At 46.0% G+C, this 22,799-nt stretch overlaps 1 protein-coding gene across 2 annotated transcripts in view; it reads right to left on the reverse strand.

Annotated features, from left to right (window-relative positions):
- LOC146199030 (lysosomal dipeptide transporter MFSD1-like) overlaps positions 1–20,969 on the reverse strand; it is a 35,831-nt gene extending 14,862 nt beyond the window's left edge. Inside the window, exons 1-7 of one of the 2 annotated variants that reach the window (XM_084594513.1) lie at positions 20,836–20,969; positions 16,484–16,692; positions 11,379–11,446; positions 10,584–10,692; positions 8,211–8,307; positions 7,428–7,526; positions 6,020–6,131 (exon numbers count right to left, since the gene is read on the reverse strand). In XM_084594513.1, coding sequence (XP_084450639.1) covers positions 6,020–6,131; positions 7,428–7,526; positions 8,211–8,307; positions 10,584–10,692; positions 11,379–11,446; positions 16,484–16,636 — 638 coding nt within the window. In that variant the 5' untranslated portion in view covers positions 16,637–16,692; positions 20,836–20,969. Of the gene's footprint in view, positions 1–6,019; positions 6,132–7,427; positions 7,527–8,210; positions 8,308–10,583; positions 10,693–11,378; positions 11,447–16,483; positions 16,693–17,531; positions 17,799–20,835 lie in introns of those variants that run through there. The other variant, XM_084594511.1, reaches the window with a different exon arrangement.
- Between the last annotated feature and the right edge of the window lie 1,830 nt (positions 20,970–22,799).

Below are 22,799 nucleotides of genomic sequence, written 5' to 3' on the forward strand. Positions count from 1 at the left end.
GCTTCTTCAATACAAAAATGTAATGTTGAATCGGGTTTTGTCACTGCGTTTCCGTCATTCCCTTCACTAAAAATCGAAAAGAAAAAAAAACGATGAGGCTCAACGCTGCTGAACCGAATGTCGAGCTTTAGCTCAAATGAGAGAAACCACTGTAATCAATAGTTCGACGAAATGCAGTCTGATCAGGTGGTGGCATAAAAAAATATACAGGGTCACTGACCAAGTCAAAGTTTCATGAAAACGTACTAACGTTTCGGAAGCCCTACAGCTTCGTTGTTCACAATGGATAAATCAGACAAAAAGCATTCGTTTATATCTTCTTCAAATACTTTGACTTGATCAGTGGCCCTATACGTATTTTTTTTATGAGAGAAAACACTGAATCAGTTTCCCGTTTGATGTTTTTATGTGCGCTTGTTTTATTTATTTTATACGTGCATGATGTCCCGTCCTCTTCCTAGCTAATTCCGCTTCGTGAAGGGGGATATACCGCGGATTGTCCGAAGCATTACGGCGTCTACGGTAAACCGTTGATGCATTCGGCAGGGAAGCTGGTTCGGCGTTCGTTTTTGCTATATTGCTATACCTGCCTAGCATCGCCCGCTACTGCGCTTTGCCGCTGTGGCCGGGAGCATGGAGCGTTCGGTCTAGTTTGCCTGGGCACAACGAAGACGGTGATATTGCTATGGTGATGGCACTGTTTACGATTCTTATAAAAACGCGCCACTCGCGCAAGTGAGCAACAGAGCTAACGCTCTAAAAGCCCGTCGGCAGGCAGAGCGTTTCCAAAAGAATGGGGCCCTTATCTCGAGTAAGGTAGATACCGTGTCACCCAGGCGTCCACTCACCCGCCGTCTCAACGCCCAATTTGTTGACTTTATATTTGAACCTTGTTTTGAAGCAACTCGACTTCCTGTGCTCTGAAAGGTTGCCCGATCATGTTAGCAAAAGTGACAGAAGCATGTGCGAATTTCGAAGCATACAAAGAACGTGCTTCCGTTTGACCACATGAAGCAAAACCACTGTACTGCATTGGTATGGAAAAATACACAAATTATAGCACATGACAAATCTGACAGAACGCAATCTGATCGATGCGTCTAATCGTTTGGCATTTGCAGGCAAACATTTGGTAAGCATGGGCGTTCTTGCATGGAGTAAACATTGGGCTCTGATTATTATGTTGCAAATGTGTGAATGTACAAGTAAGTGCTACATCACGAAATTATTTACTACCAACGCATGAAGCCGAAAGGCGGGCTCAATACTAAAGTATACTTGTTGCATACGTGTGTGTGCCCTGTGAAATGAGTACAATAAAGTCAGGCTCCAAGCTAATAATGAACAGTAGTCCACCCAATATATTGGTTCAGGAAGTGCATGCATCATCACGGGAAGCTGCAGCAGGACAGGTCAGCGCGCGTCTTCCATGCATGCTACTTTTCACATCAGATTTCAGTGTCGAGTGAAATTCTGCAGGAGAAAAATGTTTCTAGGAGATTGATTGTTAAAATTGTATTCTAATTGCCTGAAAATACTGTGTTCCTTTAATTGCGTGCGCACACACACACACGCACACGCGCGCGCACACACGCACACACACGCACACACACGCACGCACGCACACGCACGCACGCGCGCGCGCGAATAAATAAAGTAAGGACTCTGTGGAGCATCCAATTGGGAGTGGGGAAGTGGCCGCCATAAGCGCCTACAAAACTGTCCCCGTTAGGTCCTTTCTTCTGACAACCTTCCTTTACAACCCCCTCTCCCCTTCCCCCATTTCCCAGATAGTTTAGTGTGAATGCGCCTCCTCAGTGCCGAAGAGAACATGAATACATGCCGGCCTCCTGCGCGATACATAGCCTCTTGGTGGATTTCACATCTCTTTCGATATATCGATTCATCTCAAAAGGAAAAAATGGGCAATCATTCACTTATTTACACATTGTAACTTACCAGCTCTAGCTTCCAAGATTGGACAAGCACGAACAAAAAATAAACAAGGGCGATTGTTGAGTGAAGTTCAGCTAATTATAGCTACATTATCATATTTGTAATCACGTTTGATAAAGCAAATTTCTGTTGACCGCAAGAGCTGGCAGCTTCCACTCCAGTCAAGGAGTGTTCCGATCCCTACTATATCTATGGCATCAACAATAGGGAGGTTTAGAATATGGTACCCCTACCGCTTAGGGGGACACGGTAATAGCGCGGGTGACAGTAGGAGCACAATTCTCTATTATAGTGCGCACGCTCCGCTATTACTCTATCCCACTTACGGATGGGTCGCCGTATTCTAAAGCTCGCTAATGATCACTCAATTGCACAGCCCTAAAGACGAGGATCAAAAGAACACAAGACAGGCGCTGACTTCAACTAAGGTTCATTGACGAAGTCTGCAGAAATAATGCCATTCGCTTTTCCTTTTCACTCGTACTAAGATTGCACTGTGCAATCATGTTGACACCCTGTTTTATTTGTGTTCAGACAAGCTAGCCTATTGTAGTCCAGTCCATCCCCCTCACGCTCGGCGGGTAGGAGCAATCGGGTTCGTGGCTCTACAGCGGAAACTATACTTCGTCTCACAAGATATCTGCAGCACTGCGAAAGGCAGAGGAGCCCTTTCAATTGTGCTGCTAAGTGCCTCTAGCCTGTGCGCACTATAATAGAGAATTGTGCTCCTACTGTCACCCCCGCCAATTTGGGAAGGGGGGGGGGGGGGGCGAGAGGCGCTTAGGAACACAATTGCCTATTGCACGCGTGATCCTGGTTGGACCAGCTGGGGTGCCTCTGCCTTTCGCTGTGCTGCAAAAATCTTGTGGGACGAAGAAGGGAAGGCTCTTGTCCCATTTTCGGGGCGCGTATTGTTCGAAGTAGTGGTGCGGTGGGTTGAAGAGGGGAGTTCAATGGGGCAGCCCATGCTGCGCAGGATGGGGACAAAAGTCCTCCCCTTCTCTGCCTTGACATTGATGTGGAGCCGCAAATACTTTTCAAAGTCCGCGCAGCAACACAAGAAAAGCCTTCAGGCAGCGCAAGTCGGGAGGGCTGGGTGGCTGGGTACTCAATTCCTCAGTCATGGATTAGTGGCGTAGCCTGGTGGCAGAATCTGAACTACTTCCAAGATGGCGACTGTGGAACCGCCACCTTAAGAGTGCTGGGACGTCAATATCTGCGTCCCTGTGTGGCATTTGCATTTTTCCAAACCATACGAAAAAATCATGCAGTCTCAGAACCTGTCACGATCAGTAAACTTCCATGGAGTGCAGCCTGGCTACATTGATTATTTTGCTCTCTTTCCTGCTGCCTTTTTGAACAGCATACTGATTTGTTTGCAAAGCAATATCCTAAAGTAAAGCCTCGGGAATTATGGCAAGGAAATAGTCAATCGGTATATATGTCAAGATCTTTCTCCCAATCACCCGCCTCAGAACAGTCATCTGAGTCACATTAGAAGTCCAAAAGGGCATCAATTTCATCCTTGGACAGTCCTCGCTTTGAAGGCATTTAAAAAAAACTGCCGTTTTTTTCCACGGTCTATGGAAGTGCAACACTTACATATAATCAAATTCTCACCATGAAAGCCTGCACAGTTCATGCAAAACGTGGGAAAATACAGGCGCTTTGAGCCCAGGCCTGGAGTTCTGCAGGTGAGCTATCATTAGGTGGCGCATAAGTGAGGCTACACTTTCCATGCATAATGTCCCCATTTGAGGACACATGTTTGTTTCCACTTATCAGGCCATAGCCAAGAAAAACAAACGACATCAAAACTAGCTGACACAAGAATTGTACTTTGCGCATATAATTTTCATTCTCTGACAGAGTCACTGCCTCTTGAATTATTTTTTGTTTCTTAGAAAAATTCGATGACCTCAAACAGGCCTACTCCCTATTAGAACCGGGAATTTCAAAAATATGGAGAGCTCAAGCCACCTGTGAAATATGTTGGGAATCTTGACACGTCCTCAGCTATGGACTCCATGCTGCTAGCGACAAGCTCTCAGCAAGTGTAATGTTTTTATGGCAGGGTAAGTATGTGTCCTCATATCAGGCCCATATGAGGACATATACCTCCTCATATCAGGCCCATAACAGTGCTTTCACTGGAAAAACCAGCGTGTTCAAAACACCGCCTGACCAATGTGGGCTCCACTTGTTTCCAAGCGTACACCATGAGGCATATGGCTCCGAGGAGGTCGACGGAGTACTCCTTGCCATTGTCGTAGCAAAGGAGCATGCGCTTGAGCAGGTGGTACCGATAAATCTTCCTAGTGTGGTGAATGACGCCTTGGTCCATCGGCTGTGAGATCGAAGTGGTGTTCGGAGGTAAAAATACCATCCTGATGGCCTGGAGATGTGGGATGTCGCCATGTGCCGGGCAGTTGTCGACGACAAATTCCAGGACATTCCTGCCCGTGGCCGCGAACTTGCGGTCAAGTTGCCGCACGTACTCTTCAAATATTGCACCTGTCATCCAGGCTTTCTTATTGTGCCTGTAGACGAGTTCATCCTTTGGCGGCAGCCGCGCATTTTTGAAGCAGCGAGGCTTCCCCGTCTTCCCGACGACCAGTAGCGGCAGCTTGTGTTTACCGCACATGTTTGCGCCGAACAGCACAGTAATCCTGTCCTTGGCCTGTTTCCTACCCTTGATGGCGGTGTTCTTCACTGCGAATGTTTTTGTTGGCAGCATCTTATAAAAAAGTGCAGCCTCGTCAAGGTTGTAAACGTCGTCTGCACCATACTCGCTAAGCAGCGGCGCCAATGTGTGGTTTCTCCAATCCTCGACAACGCTCTCGTTAGTGCTGCCGCTCTCACCACAGACGGTGAGAAAGGTTAAATTATTGCGTTCTTTAAAACGGCAAAACCATCCATTGCTGCACTTAAATTCCTCGTGCCCAAGTTGTAGAGCTAGGTCGTTTGCCTTCTCCCGCAGTAGCGTTCCATTGACGGGAAGGTGGGCAGCGTTTGCTTTCTGCAGCCAGCGAAGCAGAGCAGCTTCCACATCTTGATACGTGGGAGCCCGCACTCGTGACCGCTTCGAAGAATAGGTCTTGCCGTAAGCCTCTAGTATTTTTGACTTGTTGCTCAATATTGTGGACAACGTCGAGAGGGGCACGCCATGCCTTTGGGCCAACTCTGTCTTCGAACAAGCGCTCTTGCCTGCTTTCTGGATCAAGCAGAACTTCTGCTGCAACGTTAAAGTCTTGTACTTTGGCATTTCTGCACTGCTACGGTCACAAAGCTAGCACTTCTGCACAGTCCCGCCCAAAAAAACGGCACAGTAGCCGACCCCTAACCACAGCGCACAACACAAAGAAATGGCGCAGGCGAGACCGGCGCGGCGGTGGTGGTGGCGTACTTGCAGCGTCGGAGGCACGGGGGAAGAGTGGGCGAAGCACACCAAGGGATGGAGTGGGGGCGAGGTCACGTGATAAAAACCGGTATGCCCGCCGTGTTGCAGTGAAGCACGTCTTCTCCTCTGCAGGCGCGTGTTTCGGCAGTGCGCGAGGCGCACTGTGGACCGATTTTTGTGCAGAGAGTGCTCCGGCTGGGGCGCTTCGCCTATAAATCATCACCATTACTATGTGGCTTTGCCTCGCGGCTCCGTAGGGCCGTCGTTTCGCCGGGTTTGCGGCGAAACATGGATCAGGCATTGCCGCATAGCAGTCCAAATTTTCGAATTAACCGGGCTGGCGCAGGCCGCCTGTTCGAATTATCCGGCCAAATTTACATTGGAAAATACGGGACCGCAGAAAACCTTCGAATTATCCGGGATTTCGAATTAACCGAGTTCAAATTATCGAGGTTGTACTGTAGTTGCTCGTTTGCCTTAGCAAGGCATTGGCCTATAAGCCTTGCTCTTTCGCCAGTTGTCCCTTGCTGCTGTCGGCTGATATATCGATGTTGAGTTGTACTATTCTAGGTGCGACAGAGGAAAAGTGCCAGAACCAGAAGTCCCCACAAGTGAGCAATGGTTCCATCACTGGTCTTTTCGAATTTCCTGAATTGCACTCACGTGCCCAGGCCAATAAAGGGAAAGATGGTGACATAGTAGGCCACACAGATGAAGCATAGCAGCCAGAAGGTCTTGGGAAAGTAGCGCACATCAGTCAGCTTCACCACTTCACCTGCACGAATGTGTCGGCACAAAACGTCACCACGAGGCAAGAGCAATGTCTCCATGATGCTAGGCATGAATATTCATTTAAAATTTAAAATGTAAATATATTTGCAGCGTGACCTTACATAAAACATAATGTTGAAAAAATGCAATGATTCTGCAAGTTGAATGCGATTCTCTGCCAACACAGCGTACTGCAGAAGAAAGAACGCAATTTATTTCTTGAATGAAACTCTGGGCCACGATGTAAACTATGGGCAATACATGAAGGCAACCAAGAACCACTGGCACCAAGCAAACTATAATCTCTCTCTCTCTCATATTTTTTGTTTGGTGCTGATCCGAATTGAAGAATAGAAGAAAAAACAAGCTGCTGGTGCCATTCGAACCCATGACCTTTGAATGTCTCGTCCAGTGCTCTACCAACTCAACTATGGTGATGGCTGCTCAATTTTCTACTCTTTAGGTATTTATACTACGTGTAACCATCCTTAAGTGTTCACCAGCACCGCCTATTGGATCCCATTGTGGTTGTCTAATCTTTTGTATCTAATAAATTACCTCCCAAATTACTACATTATTATTTCACGCTAATCAATGTACAAAAGAAAAAAAAGATTCCTTTATGCTTTCCTCAGTGTCAACAGTGTCAGCCCTGTTGGGTATTTTTGTATACATCTCCTAACAAGCTCCTCATTTTCCCTACATTTGATTGCTGACTAGCCAAATGAAGGCCATGAATTTAGCAGCCTTGATGCCATAGGTAGTGTAAGAGGGTTATCGCACTGGTCCTACCCTCCCCATTAAATCATAATCATGCTCCACCTGACACTCACGTAACACATCTGCCCTAAGCACGAAAGGGGCGTTAGTGAACACTCAAGGAGGGGTTACACGCAATATAAACATATTTAAGGAACTGGAGGATTGAATAGCTGTCATCATAAACTCAGAGGTCGTGGGTTGAAACCCCACCACTGACAGGTGGTTATTTTTTTCCTCTAGATTATAATCGATTATTTCCATTATTACGTTATTGTTGAACACTGATAAATGTCAACAACAAAAAAAAAGCGCCTATGCATTCCTTGGTGTCAGTAACTATTGGCTCCCTTAGTATGTATCTCACAATGAGCCTCTTATTTTTGTCTACATTTGTTTGCTGACTAAACTGTGGAAAAGTGTCTCTTCTTTCATGTGACTATGTTTAAAAGTGGTTCACAAGTGCGCACTGTGCCTTTAATGGTGTGCTCCATAGCTTATTGATGACAATCTGCTGTAATTGCAGCAAGAAAGTGCATACCTGTCATGGCCTCCTCACGCCCCATGATGCGTTGTGCTCTCCGGTCGAGCACAGCCAGCACGACTGCACATAGCATTGACATGACGCACCACGAGGCAGCTGAAAGAAATAAAGAATGTCAACAAGGAGAAACAGGCTGGAAGTTTGCTGCAGACAGTTCTCATACTTACGCATTGTTTACAATGACCTGTAATGAAATACAAGCATTTCAAGGAATCGCAATGCTTTACTGCCTAACGGGCGCATGCACTCGTAGAAATATGAAAGCAAAGAAAGCTCATTATCCATGTCAATGAGCATCTAATTAAGTATCTAAGTAGGATATCTTATGTAACACACATAGATACCTGCCCAATATGCTACAAACCAGGATGCACCTTGAGAAAGCAGAACTCAGTGCACACTGTGCAGTGTTCCAAGGATGTGCAAGAAATTGTGATTTGCACTACACAAGACCCCTTGGATGTCAGTAGCAGATGTATCCATTAGTGTTACAGCCCTTGTTCCTTTATGCGCTATGCCAAGCAAGATTTGGCCACATAAAATAAGCAGTTGATGATGGACACAGCTTCTTGAAAAAAAAAAAAAAAAAGAGCAAAAAGGGTTTCAGCAAGAAGAAATAGATGAAAAGAGAAAATAGGCACTCTTGTTTTATGAATGAACTAAACATACAATGCCGAGAACGTAAAACTGGACAGTGACGGCAGCCCTGCCTGAGAAAACGTAAACAGCAGCAGCTTTCCAGATCAGTAGACAGGTTGGAAGACAGTGGGCTGCACTCACCAATGAGAAGAGACACTCCCAGCCCAGTGACACCAGGGTATACTTTTGCCACAGCAGCATACAGGAATGGCATGGTCATAAAGTTGGCAGTGCTGCCCTGGATTTAAAAGCAATCAGGTAAGGACAGAGCAAATTGCACACTTTGGAATCTCAATCATTACACAGCAACAGCCTCGATGTATAAATAGGCACTGATCAAGTTAATATGCGTGCTTCCAAACTGCACGTGCATGCAGCTGACAGTGCTGCACTCCGAACAACGCATGAAAACAGCAAATCTTTATATTGGAACCTCATTAACTGAAACTCAATTTGAGCATTTGGTTTACCAAAAACAACTCTTTCATAAGTTCACTATTTCGAGACATTGAGTAAAGTGGCAACACGAGAATATTCTGACGAGTAGAAAATTTTGCATAGAATTAGATCCTTGAAAAAATCAATTTATAGTATTTAAACTGACATATTGGTCCTGTCAGCATCTTGTGCATTAAACAGGCCTCTCTATATTTGCAGTTCACAAAATCTGAACAATGCTTTTGTCGCCTTTTAGAGTTTAATTATCGAAATTGAGATGTGTTACCTTACTAAAAAGTGCAGCTCTAAACAGCACTGTACTGTCCTGGTGAGTGCTTAACTGTGCTTCCCTCAGGTATTACTGTCATCCATAGTTTTGGCACTGGCATGAGACTGAGAATCGGGAAGGTAAGACACTACGAACAGCCAGGTTTCTGGCATGACAGAAAAAGAACTTATATTTATCAGCAGGTAGCCAGAAAAAAAAAGATTACAATGACACAGAAAGGTGTCAGAGCAGTGGCTCATTAATAGAAGCATCACACATGCTGTGCACACCATATCAGTATACTTCAGCATTCAAGCAAATACCAAGAGAATATAAAAAGCTAGACAAAAAAACAAAGCTCTCTGTTGAGTGTAGTTTGGGCTACACCAATACAAAATGCAAGTATTTAAAGAAATACAATTCAGTAAGCTTTCGATGACAAGAAATTCGAGACCTGAAATATTTTAAGATGAGCAGGCCTTTTAAGTCATAATGAGTCGCTTCTGTCATGCACATTACCCTCAGCACAAAAATAGAACATATTCTAGGCTGCTCAAGAATTCAAGAATGCGTTAATTCTTTCACGAGAATGAACAAATTGAATCAATGAGTTCTTGGCATTTTTAGTTACAGTCAAGCCTCATTACAGCAAACAGATGATGAAATTGTAAAGTATTTTTTTTTTTATATCTAAACTTTGCAATATAAAATTAAAAAAAAAATTCATGCAGCAGATGTGCAAGTTGTTCATTGAAAGGAAGGCAACTGGGAGAAACCTTTCCATTAGTTATTGGGCCATTTCAAACCCATTCGTGGTGAATGCGCAGGACGCAAAAAAGCGAGTGCCAAACGTCGGTTAGGCTGGTTCCTATGCATAGCACCACCAGCATGCAACAGAGGCAGAGTCAGACTACAGCTACTGTGGCTCCCCTGCATTACAGCGGCATCATGTCAAAATGAGAAGCCAGAACAAAAGCTATCGCCATTTTAAATGCCTCGATGACAGTCAATATGAACCTGGGATTGGTACTGGAATACTACAACCAGTGCCATGCCACAAACTTCAGGACATTACTTAAGGATGCAAGGCACAAGCAAGCCTACCAACTGTTCACACTGCTATACCTTCCATAGCGTTGTTGACAAGTGTGAAATAAAGCATTAACTGCAAATACTTGCCACCTCACTGTGCACTGAGTTGTCTCGGCAGGCACAGCTTGCCACTCAGCATTTAGGTACATGCATCTTATGACAAACAGAATTAGATGTAGAGAGTAATAATTGTATGTATTTATTAAAAATATTGAGAAACTGTTTGTTACTGCTAATAATTCGGAACATTCGTGTTTTGTCTTGTGGCTTGAGTTATCTGCATGACACTTGCTGCTTTACAGCTGATCTTGCTGGGCATCATGCCTGCAATGGCATAATGTGACAACTATTCTGTACTAAGTTGCATTTGCCATGGTTCCGCCAATGTGCCATAAAGTGCAGGGCATTCGCATAATCCATGCTGATGTCAGTGAGATAGTGAAAGGGCGCAATACACAATGCAGAACTTGACTGGGTGGAAAATAAATCACTAAACACAAGAAACATGTCTACTTCATGACAAAGATTTTTCACACATTCCACCTTTCATTTTCACTCAACAGCCCTTTTACGATTTCAATACTGCCACACAAAGATGTGACCAGTACTCAGGTATGACCGCTCAGAAAGTCTGGCTGTCTTTGACCACAGAATGTTACACAGAATGTAAATTCTGACATTGTCAAGGTGCCAAATGTCTTATATGAACCACTGACCAGCCTCGAGATGCTAAGCTGGAGGCCGAAGACTGTGTTCAGCTCCTTGTCCTTGAACCAGGCCACCGAGTAGGTGTTCTGGGCAACAGCCAGAGATTCACCGCCGACCCTGCGAAGAAAAGCTCTAAATAAAACAGTAACAGGATGCCAATGATCTCTGTAACCAGTTGACAGTACAGCTTAAGTTTTTGCACTGAGCCAGGATGCCAGAAGAACTGTCCATTCCACCCTTTTCACTGTGTGATGCTGCCCTTAAAATTACTGCAGTTTATTCCTTCCTTCTTTATACACCATGACGTTCTGATTTCATGAGTGGGCTTCTGCCAGTAGACTTTTTCTGTATCACTTGCAGATTGCTCCAAATCCGTCTAGTTGACATGACATTCAAAAGATGTGTACATATATTCATCAGCAACAACTATCCACATAAAGCATTGGTGCCAGTCATCAGAATAGTATATTTTCTCTGCCCAATCACAGATTATATGGCAATCTGCAGACCATTATACACCATTGTACTTTGACTTCTCTGAAATATGGACTCCGAGGAGATTTTTGCAGTTGATATGATTACAGGGTTCTCGTTAATATGTCTATGTAGATGCAATGCTGACTGCAAAAAAAAAAAAAAAAAACGAAAGAAAGAAAGGCAAACAACTTTATCAACTGCAAGACTGAATACATGTTAGCTAAGCATAAACAGATCTTAAAAGTTTCAAGCACACAGGCGTAACATGTATGAAGGTGTGGTCAAAATCTGCTCAAGTGCAAAAATGAAGGTCAGGGACTGCTCACCCAAAAATGAATCTTCCCAATTGCATCAACCAGAAGCGATTGACGAAGGCTCCCATAGCAAAGACCACCTGAAATATAGTTTCAACAAAAGTATTTAAATTGGCAAGGCTTTAACAGTAAGCAACCAGCTCAGGTATATTTGTATCCTGAAATAAAAGAAACAGATCCTAATGAAGGATATCTTGAGATTATGATCTCGGTTGTTGCTTCCTTTTAGACAGCATGATGACCAAACATGTTTACAATCTTTGTGCTGTTTTCATCTTGCTATGATAAATATGCATCTTTGGTTATTCTTCTTAGAAGACAAGAGGTTATTGATTCCATTTACCATTCTACTAAGTGGCTGCCAAAGTATCTCCATGGCAGTGATGCTTGGCAGTTGTTCACAAGTTCTTGGGTCTGATCCCAGCAGCAGCGGTGGCATTTTGATGAAGGAGAAATGTGAAAATGGGTCACTGCATTGGGTGGTATTACTCCTAGTGATGCCTGTACCAACTTGCAAAACCCACTTTTTCAAGAGTTTCATATCCTTGGGATTGCTTCGCTAGAAGTAACATTGCACCACATAGCTGTAATTTTTCATTGCTGTGGAATTGAAGCACTTTGTACACCTCATTGTCAATTTGGCATATATATTAATTAGGCTTTTTGATCTAGCATAATGTGCCACCCCCAACAACACAATGCATAATTACATATAGTATTCACCTAATGATTATTTTTAAATGAGATGCGATATTCATGGCATCAGACAACGGTGGTAGCGGTGTGAAAGGTAGATGAGGTTAGCCTTACAACCAGCATGCCAGCAATTCCCCCCCCCCCCCCCCCCCCCCCACCTGTGTTACCCAGTTTAAATAAAACATAGCTCCTGCAACAGCGCTGGAAAGCCAGTGTCCTCTAAGACTTTCAAAAGCAACCTATATCACTGCACTGCGGTCAGTGGACTTCCTGGGAACATCAAGTAAGAGATGCTCATTGACCAATGGCATACTCCCCCTTTCAGGCTGCGCAGAAATGCTCCATTCTCATGATAACAACTCAAACACACTATGAAATTTTGCGTTGCAACCACAACCCAACTCCAGCATGCAGGTGATGTAATACAATAGGTTTTGAGCCCCCATGTCTGTGTAGGTAAAGTCAGTGAATAGGCAGTGCAAGAGAGCGGCCTTGTCTCCTCACAGACCACAGATATTGTGTCTCACAAGGGAGGTGCACAGCTGGTTGAAGGAAAACGAAAGCTGTGGCCCAGAAATTTTGGAAAAGTTTCATTCTTTGGAACTCTCACCCCTGGTAAGCTCGATCGAGTTTCTTGTGCAAGGAAATCCTTTGAAATCTTACCAGCAATTTCAATGTGAGAGGGGAGCTACTGGAAGCATACTGCAGAACCTCTGTGATTGAGTTTTTTTAACTAAATTAACACAAGCTGGCTGATATGTGCAAGACAGCTCTTTGTTGAAGATGCTATGCAGCTAAATGAGTCTTAAATAACGACCTTTTAAGGCTCATATGTAGAAAGCTGCCTCTCAGGCACCCAATTGGCTACAAATTATGCCGCTGTAAATTACACCACTAAGTTCAGTAGTCGTCCCCACTTCTGTCCAACATATCCAGAGGTCATGGATCACAGATGCGGACGAGCACAATTGCCCAGGTTTGCTCACTAAGCCATCAAGGTACATTTGCAGGCAATCTCCGTAGTCACTGTTGCGATGCTCGAGAACCAAGAATTTTGTTTATACAGTGAGCATGAACAAAGCATAGGCCCGAGACAAACTAGGGGGCCCATTATATACAGTATTTTGTGTTTTTATCGTAAACACTCAAAATTTTTCTGCTTCAACCGCTGGCTCGTTAGCGGTAAAACTGCGCTCAGAGCTTGCGTAGAACGGTAACTTTTGTATCGTGGCAAGTTTAACAATGATAATTACTCGGTTGCGCTGTGCATGATGCAAAACTGTAATCACCTACGTAGAAATTGCCGCACCAAAACCTGCAAAAGCCAATCTTCTCGCTGAAGAGCATTGGTGGCACCATCTCTTTACTGCAGTTGAAAGCGCCACGACAAGGCACCTATGGGGGCGTTGCAGGGTACGTGGGCCGTTTGAATACGCCTATTCAAGTGTTTCATTTGCTTCAACTGAAGCGCTTTGAACACTGTGTCCAACTTAGCGAATAAATATCAGATACAACTGATTTGATGCGGTGTTAACAATAAAAAGACATTGTTTCAACTCCTTTGCTTTGTCGGGTCATTTTATCAAATTCAGCTGATTAGTCTGCTTTCGTGGAAGACATCGCGCAGTCCTGAGCAGCTGAGGACGACATCGCTAATTCTTGGATTGAGTTTTCTTACTTATTTCCTATGCTAGTGCAGCGATTTTATTTGCAAATTACACAACAGCGTATTCAAATGGCCCACGTACCTTGCAAAGCTCTCATCGGCACCTTGTCATGACACTTTCAACTGCAGTAGAGATGGCGCCACCAACGCTCTCCAGCGAGAAGATGGCTTTTGCAGATTTTGGTGCGCCGATTTCTACGTAGGTGATTACAGTTTTGCATCATTCACGGCTCAACCGAGTAAGTATCATTGTAAAACTTGCCATGATACAAAAGTTACCGTTATACACAAGCTCTGCGCGCAATTTCACCACAAACAAACCAGCGGTTGAAGCGGGAAACTTTTTTAAAGTGTTCACGATATAAATGCAAAATGCTGTATATTCACCAGCAATAGAGAATCCTTCAGACACTTGTTCACCGTAGGAGAGTCCAAGACGCCTCTTCCCCATGACAAATAGGATGAAAATGGCAGCAAAAAATTGATTTTCATTTCCAGTACAGAGTTAATAGAGTAGGGCTTGACCAGGTAGAGTTCCTCCAATTTAGGCTAATGGTACCGACAGCCTATGCAAGGCCTGCAGAAGTAGAGACAGGCCATGAACTTTGTCTAGGGCCTTGCTGCAGTGGCTTTGTTTGGGTCCCCCAATGTTATCCACAAAACCCCCCTGCGGGTAACTCAATTGGTTATTTGAAGGAAAATGGCACTAAATTCATGAGATATGTGTGGAAGCAGTGTTTCTAATTTAAGAAAACAGTACATTTGTGTGTTTCTGAACCAAGGTCTTAACTGCCGATGATAATGTGCAATGATTATAATTTTCAGGGATTGACAGAAAAGAGAGAATCTGGCTCCAATTAAAAAAAAAAAAATACCAGTCTATTTTTTAGTCAAGCAATGTTTTGCAAAGCAGTTTGAATGGAATGGTCAGGTACTTCCAATACTAAAGAAAAAAAAATCGGTGCTGTCTCACATAAAACAGGTATCATTGCCAAAGGAGTACAGCAAACTACTCCACAAGCTTTTCATGCATTTTTCCCCCCTAATTACAAAACCAAATGTAAAAAAATTCGGCAGAAACATTTAAGACCATTTACGTACGAGAACGCAAAAGTTGTGCAATGACCCCGAGTTTCGACTATGCACAATGCTTGTACATATTCTACACCTTGCATTACGTTACAGCATTCATGACTATACATGTCCTTTTACATACATTGGCATGATGATGGCATTCGAATTTCGTGCCTTGGATGCTGCCACTGCTATGAGCCCACCAATCAGTGCCTGGCCATGCAACCAATCCCCACCCCCCAGGTGTGAGCTCGCGAGAAGGACTGCGATACATGCCGCCAAATTGGCATTCGCGAAATATATATAAAGCCCCTCTTTAACCAAGCCATACAAACGTGACTGCATTGCATGTCTGACTCCCTCAAGGGCCTCGAGTGGCTTCAATTTCCATTTCAAATGTGCTACCCAAGTTGCAAGCTACTGAAAATTTGGCTATGGCATGTGGTCTGTGTGCCATCACATGAACAGCTAACCTATCCATGATTTGCCATGTCCCATGTCGACTATACCCTGCCAGAAGCATGCTCATGATGAGGATTGGACAAACACACATTCAGACACGCCACCTCCGAGTCTGCAATCCATGTCACTGGCTAAACACCACCAGCCAAAGACAAGCTCATAATTTTTGTTGCGAAAGCAACACTACGTCAGTCAGCTCCGCTCGTCGCATATGGTCGTATGCCGTAGCCACAAATGGCAGGCGCAACGAAACCATGGCAGGAGCTGCCAACTTGGGTCTCTTGTCTCACATGGGAAAGTTATGTCAGAATCAGCCTGCCAGGACCCCGGTATTCATGTTACCCCTCTAGGCTATGAAGCCACGTTCATACGGCTTGGTTAAAGTAGGGCTTTATATCGGGGCTGGTAGCCTACGCTATCGAGTCATTTAAAGGCGGAGCTTAAGTGTCCCTCATATTTAGATGCAATAAACACCTTTAACACTACCAACTAAAATGCCGGTGAACTTAGATGTGCTCAACAGAACACGCTCCAACAAATGGCGCCACCATCAACGCCGCTGCCATCGCTGTGTAAAACTGTGCGAGACGGGGGTCATAGTAACTGGGGTGTATATATCTCCCCAGGCCAGCGCTGAAACTGCGTTGGACATTCTGGCTACCGGAATGCCTAGCCAAACTGAAAAGGAGTTGGTTGTCGTGACGGGGGACCTTAATAAAGACAAGAACTGCGCCTTTGTTCAAGCTGCAGAGGAGCAGTTTCTACTTGAGTCGAGCCAGCACCAACCTCAACGCACCACACACAAGGGGAAGCAATTTAGACTTTGTTTTAAACAGTGCCTCGGCAGATACAGAGCACGGCGTCAAAAGAGTGGAAACCAAGTCCCACTACTGCAATGATAATTGCAGCGTCATCATTGGTATAAAGAATAAAAGCCTAGTTGTTACCTGAACAGATTGTCTTGTTTATACAATAGAGCTAAACCAAACGCTTAACCACAAGCGTAGCCATGCAGTCGTTGCTTTCGCAATTCAACTAGGTTAATCAGAGCTACAGCACAGCCAACTATTTTTGTACGTTCTTCCATAAATATCACCAACTTTTCTCGTGATGGGGTTAGTAATGCTTTCACATTAAAAAGGAGCCCACTTAGCAGGGGTCTTTCTAGGAATAAACATTTTGGGCAGATTTAAATGGAGCTAGAATAGGGGTGCCTTGCCTGGCCCACGATGATAATGAATGAGAAGAGAAAGGCACCAAGGCGGATGCCAAAGACACGGTCGATGAGGAAGCCACCCGCAAAGCAGAGGACTGTGTTTGGCCATGAGTACCAGGAGTACAGGCTGCTGAACTCTGAAGCCCGTACAGACATAACATTTTCAATCTGGCTCTGCAAGGCACCAGGGTTGTCGAAGCAGTAATAGCTACCTGCACGTGTGGACACACACAAAGAAAAAGAAATGCCCAAGATTAGACAGCTGAATACAAAGAGAAAGCACTTTATTTAATGACTTATGACTGCATAGCTCCCACAAGGGATAGTAATAGCATACAGACCAAATTTGATGAAGCAAAAAACAAAATCAAAATCAATCAGTTTCTATGAATGATGTTACAGTAAAGAAAGGGGCTTCTAACTGCACAAGTACTCAAGCGTCATGCTACAAACCTATAATCTTCGACTGTCAACGTATCTGCGCCGCCCCGAGACCCCTGATAACGGAGGAACAAAGGAAATCCCTTCCAAGATAAGATTACTGGTATAAGAACCTTAGGAATATTTTTCATATGCACTAAGCCGCGCTCCACTTTCAATTTTTTTTCGGCTCTGGCGTGCACGGAAACTATCTCCTCGTGGGTACACACTGATAACGCAGCAATGAATGACAGTTCATTAAACTGTACTAACGAACGTCGCACACTGCACACAAATCACCGAGAGTTTGACCAGCGCCTCATCTATACTGGAGGCGTTGGTTTGACTGAAGAAAGAACGTTAGATACAATGCGGAGACGCGCTAAATTCGCACGCGGAGTTACAAGCTACGCACACAGAAAAGCTGGACAAGTGACAGTTAATCATGGCAGTTACTAACGCTATCTCCACATTTTCAAGCCCAATTCGCTCCACCTTAATTGCTTGCCCAATAAGCGCTCCATAAGCAATTACTGCTGTTGCAGCTGGTGAATAGCAACTAATCTTGTTCAGGGGAAGATCTCGCAGCTTCTCGAACGAGCCAGCAGGCAAACAAAATGAATCAGCTTACCGAAAGCTAGGAAACAGAGGAAGAAAAGTACAATAAGTCGATGTGCCCTTGTTCTGGGATCGCAAAATGCGCTGGTGCAGTTTCCGAGCCGACGGACAACGACGTCATCCTGTTCCTCAACGCCTTCTTGTACCGAAGGCACGAGACCTGCTGTGTCAGACTCAGTCATACTCGCGCAGAAACACCTCTCACGTGCCTCGCGGCGGTCGCTAAGCTCGCTCAGCCAAGTTATATCTCAGCTGTCACCAACTCCCCTTGCTTGTTGCCCTCCCCGACCGGAAAGGAGAGAGTACTCAATCCTCATTACCATCAGTATCCTCCGTGGCTTTCTTTCAGGGATCGCTGCAGTCATTTGGTTTGAAATTTTTATTTCAATGCATTCATTTCATAATTTGAGCCATTGTTTTATACAATTCGCAGCGTGTTTCCTCGACGTCAAAAAAGCGGCAATTTCAAACGTGAAAAGCTACGATTGAGTATGAACATCTGGGAGGGCTGTGTTTATGGAGATATGTCGCATTTTAAAACAGGGATAGAAGTGTAAGCAGATGGATGTGGAAGGACGGCGACAGTTTGACGCATGCGTGCCACCAACTTCTTGTTACGCAACCAAATCATTGGTTGCGACCACCGTGGTTGCGACCCTGCAGTGGAGTAGCTAAAGCGTTTTTTAGAAGGAGCTCGAGACGAATAAAGAAGTAAAATTTAGAAAGAAGAAAGAAGGAAGGCGTCCTGGTTGCTGGTGAAGCCTCTTGCTTTAGTTGCCGGTTGGGTACTTAGCATGAAGCGATACATGCTGGGTAATCCGCAATAATGTTGTCGGCAACAGCCGACGCAGCGCGGCAGTGCCACACAGCTTCGTCTGCATGGTCGTGTAATGCGCGCAGACGATGCTGACGTGGTCGGACAGGCCGACTGCGAGTTCTTCACGACTCCAAAAATACGTCTGCACGAGTGCGAGAAGGCAAAAGATCCCTCTAGCGACACCGACGCGAATGGCTCTCACGGGCCAACAGACGCGAGTCCAATTCGGGCAAGTATCAAATCAAACGCCAATGCGGGCAAGTATCAAACTACCAATCGCCAGAACTAGAAGTCCTGAATGACGGCGATGTCGACTGGCGGCCACAGACCCAGACACATAGTACAGTCAGTCGTCTGCGGGTAGCTTGACCGGGTCCGCGCCGCATCGCTTTTCATTTCTTCATAGGGTGCCCGATCTTTCGGGCACAGCGTCCACACATACGTTCCTCAGGAATCTGCCTAAACCTGCACGCACGTAAGGGCAGCGCACGAACAGCCGCGTGTTTGCCCGGTGGAGCGTCGAAAACAATAAGGCACTCGGTCAATTCAGCCTGGCTACGCTATGGTAGCTGTGCTGCCCGCCGTCCGCTGTCGGCATTATCATGGCGGATTACCCAGCATGCATCGCAAGCTCCCTATCAGAGGCCGCCAAAAGACAGGATATCAAACTCTACCCAACGTCGCCTTCCTAAATAACAAAGATAAATGCTTTCTCCTCCCCAGGCATCCATTTCTAGTACATCATGTATACCTCTATTTGTATTGTGCCCGCGATGGCGTACCTGTTTCGGACCTGGCGCGACTATTAAAATGATTTCCCTGCCATCCTTTGTGTGACCAAAAAAAGAAAAAGAATGCATGCCGAGATGTCTGGCGCTGATCTGGACGATGACGCCTTCCTTGGAGCAGTCACAACGTCAACAATTGCTCAAATGAAGCGTGGAGACCCTGAGCTTTTCCTACTCATTGCTTACCTTGAAGGTCGCACGCCACAACCACCTCGCCGTTCCTCACGTGCGCTGGCCTCGTTTTCCATGCGCAACGACGTCTTGTACAAGCGCATATAGCTTTTCAGCCCATATATGTACTTATTCGTCGCATCTGTCGCTCTTCGCGCTTAATTTCTGCGCACCTGCCACGATGAACCATCTTCTGGACATCTTGGCTTCAGACGCACATTGGCATGCATATGGCAGAAGTATTACTGGCCTAAACTTGCGGCCACAGTGAGACAGTATGTGAAATTCTGTCGGGACTTCCAGTGCTGAAAGATAACCCTTTGAAGCCTGTCGGTTTGCTCCAACATGTTCATACGCCGAAAGCTTCCTTTCACCAAGTCGGTATCGACTTATTGGGGCCGTTTCCTACATCATCTCAGGGGCACAGGTGGATTGTTGTTGCCATCGATTATTTATCGTGTTACTGCGAAACAAAAGCCCTCCAGCGTGGTACTGATGCTGAAAACGCTGTTTTTTTTTGTTTTTTTTTTTGGGGGGGGGGGGGGGTCGATAACATCGTGCTTCGCTATGGTTGCAGCTGTTATCACGGACCGCAAAACCACATTTAATGCGCAGGTACTGCAGGAAGTAATGTGCCTCAGTTTCACAGCTTACCGTAGGACAACCGCCAACTACCCCCAAACCCCAGATATATAACCTTGCCCCTGATGAACGGACTGACGGAACGCCTAAAAAGACCCTGACAGGTATGATCTTACGTACTACGTAGCGTCGACCACAAGAACTGGCATGCACTTCTGCCCTACGTCTCGTTTGCATATAACATGGCAGTGCAAGAAACTATCAGCCACACACCTTTCTGCCATATTCATAGACTTGAAGTGACGGCAATGTTAGATACAATGCTTCTCCCGAATGGTGCACGCCTCCGTCTCTAAAGACGAAGAATTTGCCCAGCTTGCTGAAGAAACTCGCCGACTGGCCAGACTTTGCATTCGTCAGCAACAAAGCCGTGATGCCCAGCGATATAACCTCTGTCATCGGGACGTCGAATGTCATCGCGATGACCAGGTCTGGGTATGGACACCTAACGGTGAAAAAAAGGAAAAAGTTTCGAATCGCACAATGACGGCAGTCCTTCTTATTCTTGATTGTTAGGAGAAAGAGGACGGCAGAAGCAGAGCGGAGGAACCGATCCTTACCGCTTTACTAGGTATAACAGTCGCTCCCTGCGGTGTTTACATTTTCAGGGGACGTATAGCAGACGGCCTACATTCTGAATTAGTTGGGTAGCGCCCTTTATAACCGGGCTTCCGGAGAGGACAGTCATGGCGCACCGCGGTGAGCATTTTCCTATTGAAACTGGGCATTAGCTTGCTCAAAGTATCGCCAAATGAGCGTGTGAACGGCATAACTCCGGTCGCATTTGCTGAGCTCAACGATGAACAAGCAAGAATTGCTTACCGCACCGCTAAGAAAAAGTGCGCCTTAGTTACCACGTTAGCACTTAATGGCTGGCGCAGCAGAAGCGCTGTACTCACCATTAATAAGTCAATGCAGCGGATCCTGTGAGCTCTTCCCGGCTGCCACTTCGCTATTCGCTCTTTGCAGGACAACGTCTGTCACGCTTTCATCGCTCAAGAAGCAGTAAAAACTAACTTCGCTAACTTTGTGCTCGAGATCAGCGCATTCCACTTCTGAACAACGCAGCAGCATCGAGGAAGGTACTGAAAACAGACGGTGCCGAGATCTGTGAGGTGGGTGGGGCGAAAAAAAACAAAACAAAAACAAGGGGAAGGGGGGGGGGGTGAAATGACAGCTGCGTAGGCATAAAAGCCCTATAGTTGGGGAATCGCTGCTCATAAAAATCAGAGCGAAGCCCTCGGCAGGTTTTTCTGGTTCGCATTACTTTGGTGTAGCGACCACATGCACCCCGCACCTTCCCTCGGTGTTGTCATGGTAACGATAACGAGCACTCAAATGCAAGGAAAGAATAGAAGGGGCCGTGCAGGGCGCACATATTAGAATAAAGTCATACACGTTTGGTAGCGCCCTCAATGACATAAGAAAAAGATACCATTCAGGCGCAGTTCACGTGTGCTTAAGTTCTAAAGAAAAAAGGAGAAGGGGTGGGGAAGTCGTGCTTTTCGCACTGTCATTCGATGCTGCATTCAACCTCGCGTTCTAGTGCATCATTTTTGTGTTGCTGCACAGTGTTAACAGGAATTCAAGAAGCGTAGCTTGTTGGACCAGTTGGTACGTATAAAAAGTCAACGGAAAGGATATGGTGACGTCAACCACGTGATATGCTGACGTCACGACAGAGGAGAGACGGGGGTCCAGCTCGCGCCGTCGGCTGCGGTTGCACGCCGTGCGGACCACGTGGTATGGTGACGTCACACCACGTGATACGCTGACGTCACGACAGAGGAGAGAGGGGGACCGGCTCGCGCCGTCGGCTGCGGTTGCACGCTGTGCGGACCACGTGGTATAGCGCAGGGGAGACGATTGCGCTCGCCTCCGCCCTTCAGGGGTGTTCTGCCCTGATGGGGCTGGTGCAGGTGGGTCACCGCTGCTTGCGGCGGGGGCTGGCCTTTCACCGAATTTTTATCTGTTGTAGGCCGTCATTGCACACGCCACCGCTGGTGGTGGACGACGGCTGTTGTTGCAGCGCACGTATTTCTTTCCCTCTGCTTTTCTTTCTTCTCTATATTCTCCTATCTGCACGAGGCAGCGGAGGTGGCTCATGTACAGAGCCAGTAGCAGGCCCGTGCATTTTCTTTTCCTTCTTCCTACAGCCACAACAACAACAACAACAACTCGCCTCCAGAGAAGCCCCCCCCCCTTCCCCCCCCCCCCCTCCTCTGATGGGGCTGGGGCAGGTAGGGGGCTAGCCTGGCACCAAATTTTTATCTGTTGTAGGCCGTGATTGCACCCGCCACCGCTTCGGTGGTGGACGACGGCTGTTGTTGCGGCGCGCGTCTTTCTTTCCCTCTTCCTTTTTGTTTTTATCTATTTCCTATTCTGTCTGCACGAGGCAGCGGAGGTGGCTCAGCTACAGAGCCAGTAGCACGCCTGTGCATTTTCTTTTCCTTCTTCCTACAGCCACAACAACAACGCTCGACTCCAGTAGACCCTCACAAAAGGTTCCCGAGGCTTTGTGCATTCCAAGTTTAAACCCTGTAAAAGCACGTGTAACCAAGGAAAGAAAAGTTTAGCCAAGTGTAACCATGGAAAGCCGAGTTTAGCAATCAATATGCTTCGCATCTGACCAGGCTTAACCAAGCTAAGCCTCAGCCATTTTTTCTTCACTACTTTCTTTGTCCGCACGAGGCAGCGGAGGTGGCTCAGCTACAGAACTAGTAGCAGGCCCCAGCATTTTCTTTTCATTCTTTCTACAGCCATAGCAACAGCAACAACAACAACAACAACAACAACATGCATATACGAAGCTGACCCCCCCCCCCCCCCCCCCGGGGTGCGTATTTGGGTTTCCTCGGTACGG

The sequence above is a fragment of the Amblyomma maculatum genome, chromosome 2 (genome assembly GCF_055883805.1).
Source record: "Amblyomma maculatum isolate TAMU_Amacu chromosome 2, ASM5588380v1, whole genome shotgun sequence".
Taxonomy (NCBI): Eukaryota; Metazoa; Arthropoda; class Arachnida; order Ixodida; family Ixodidae; genus Amblyomma; species Amblyomma maculatum.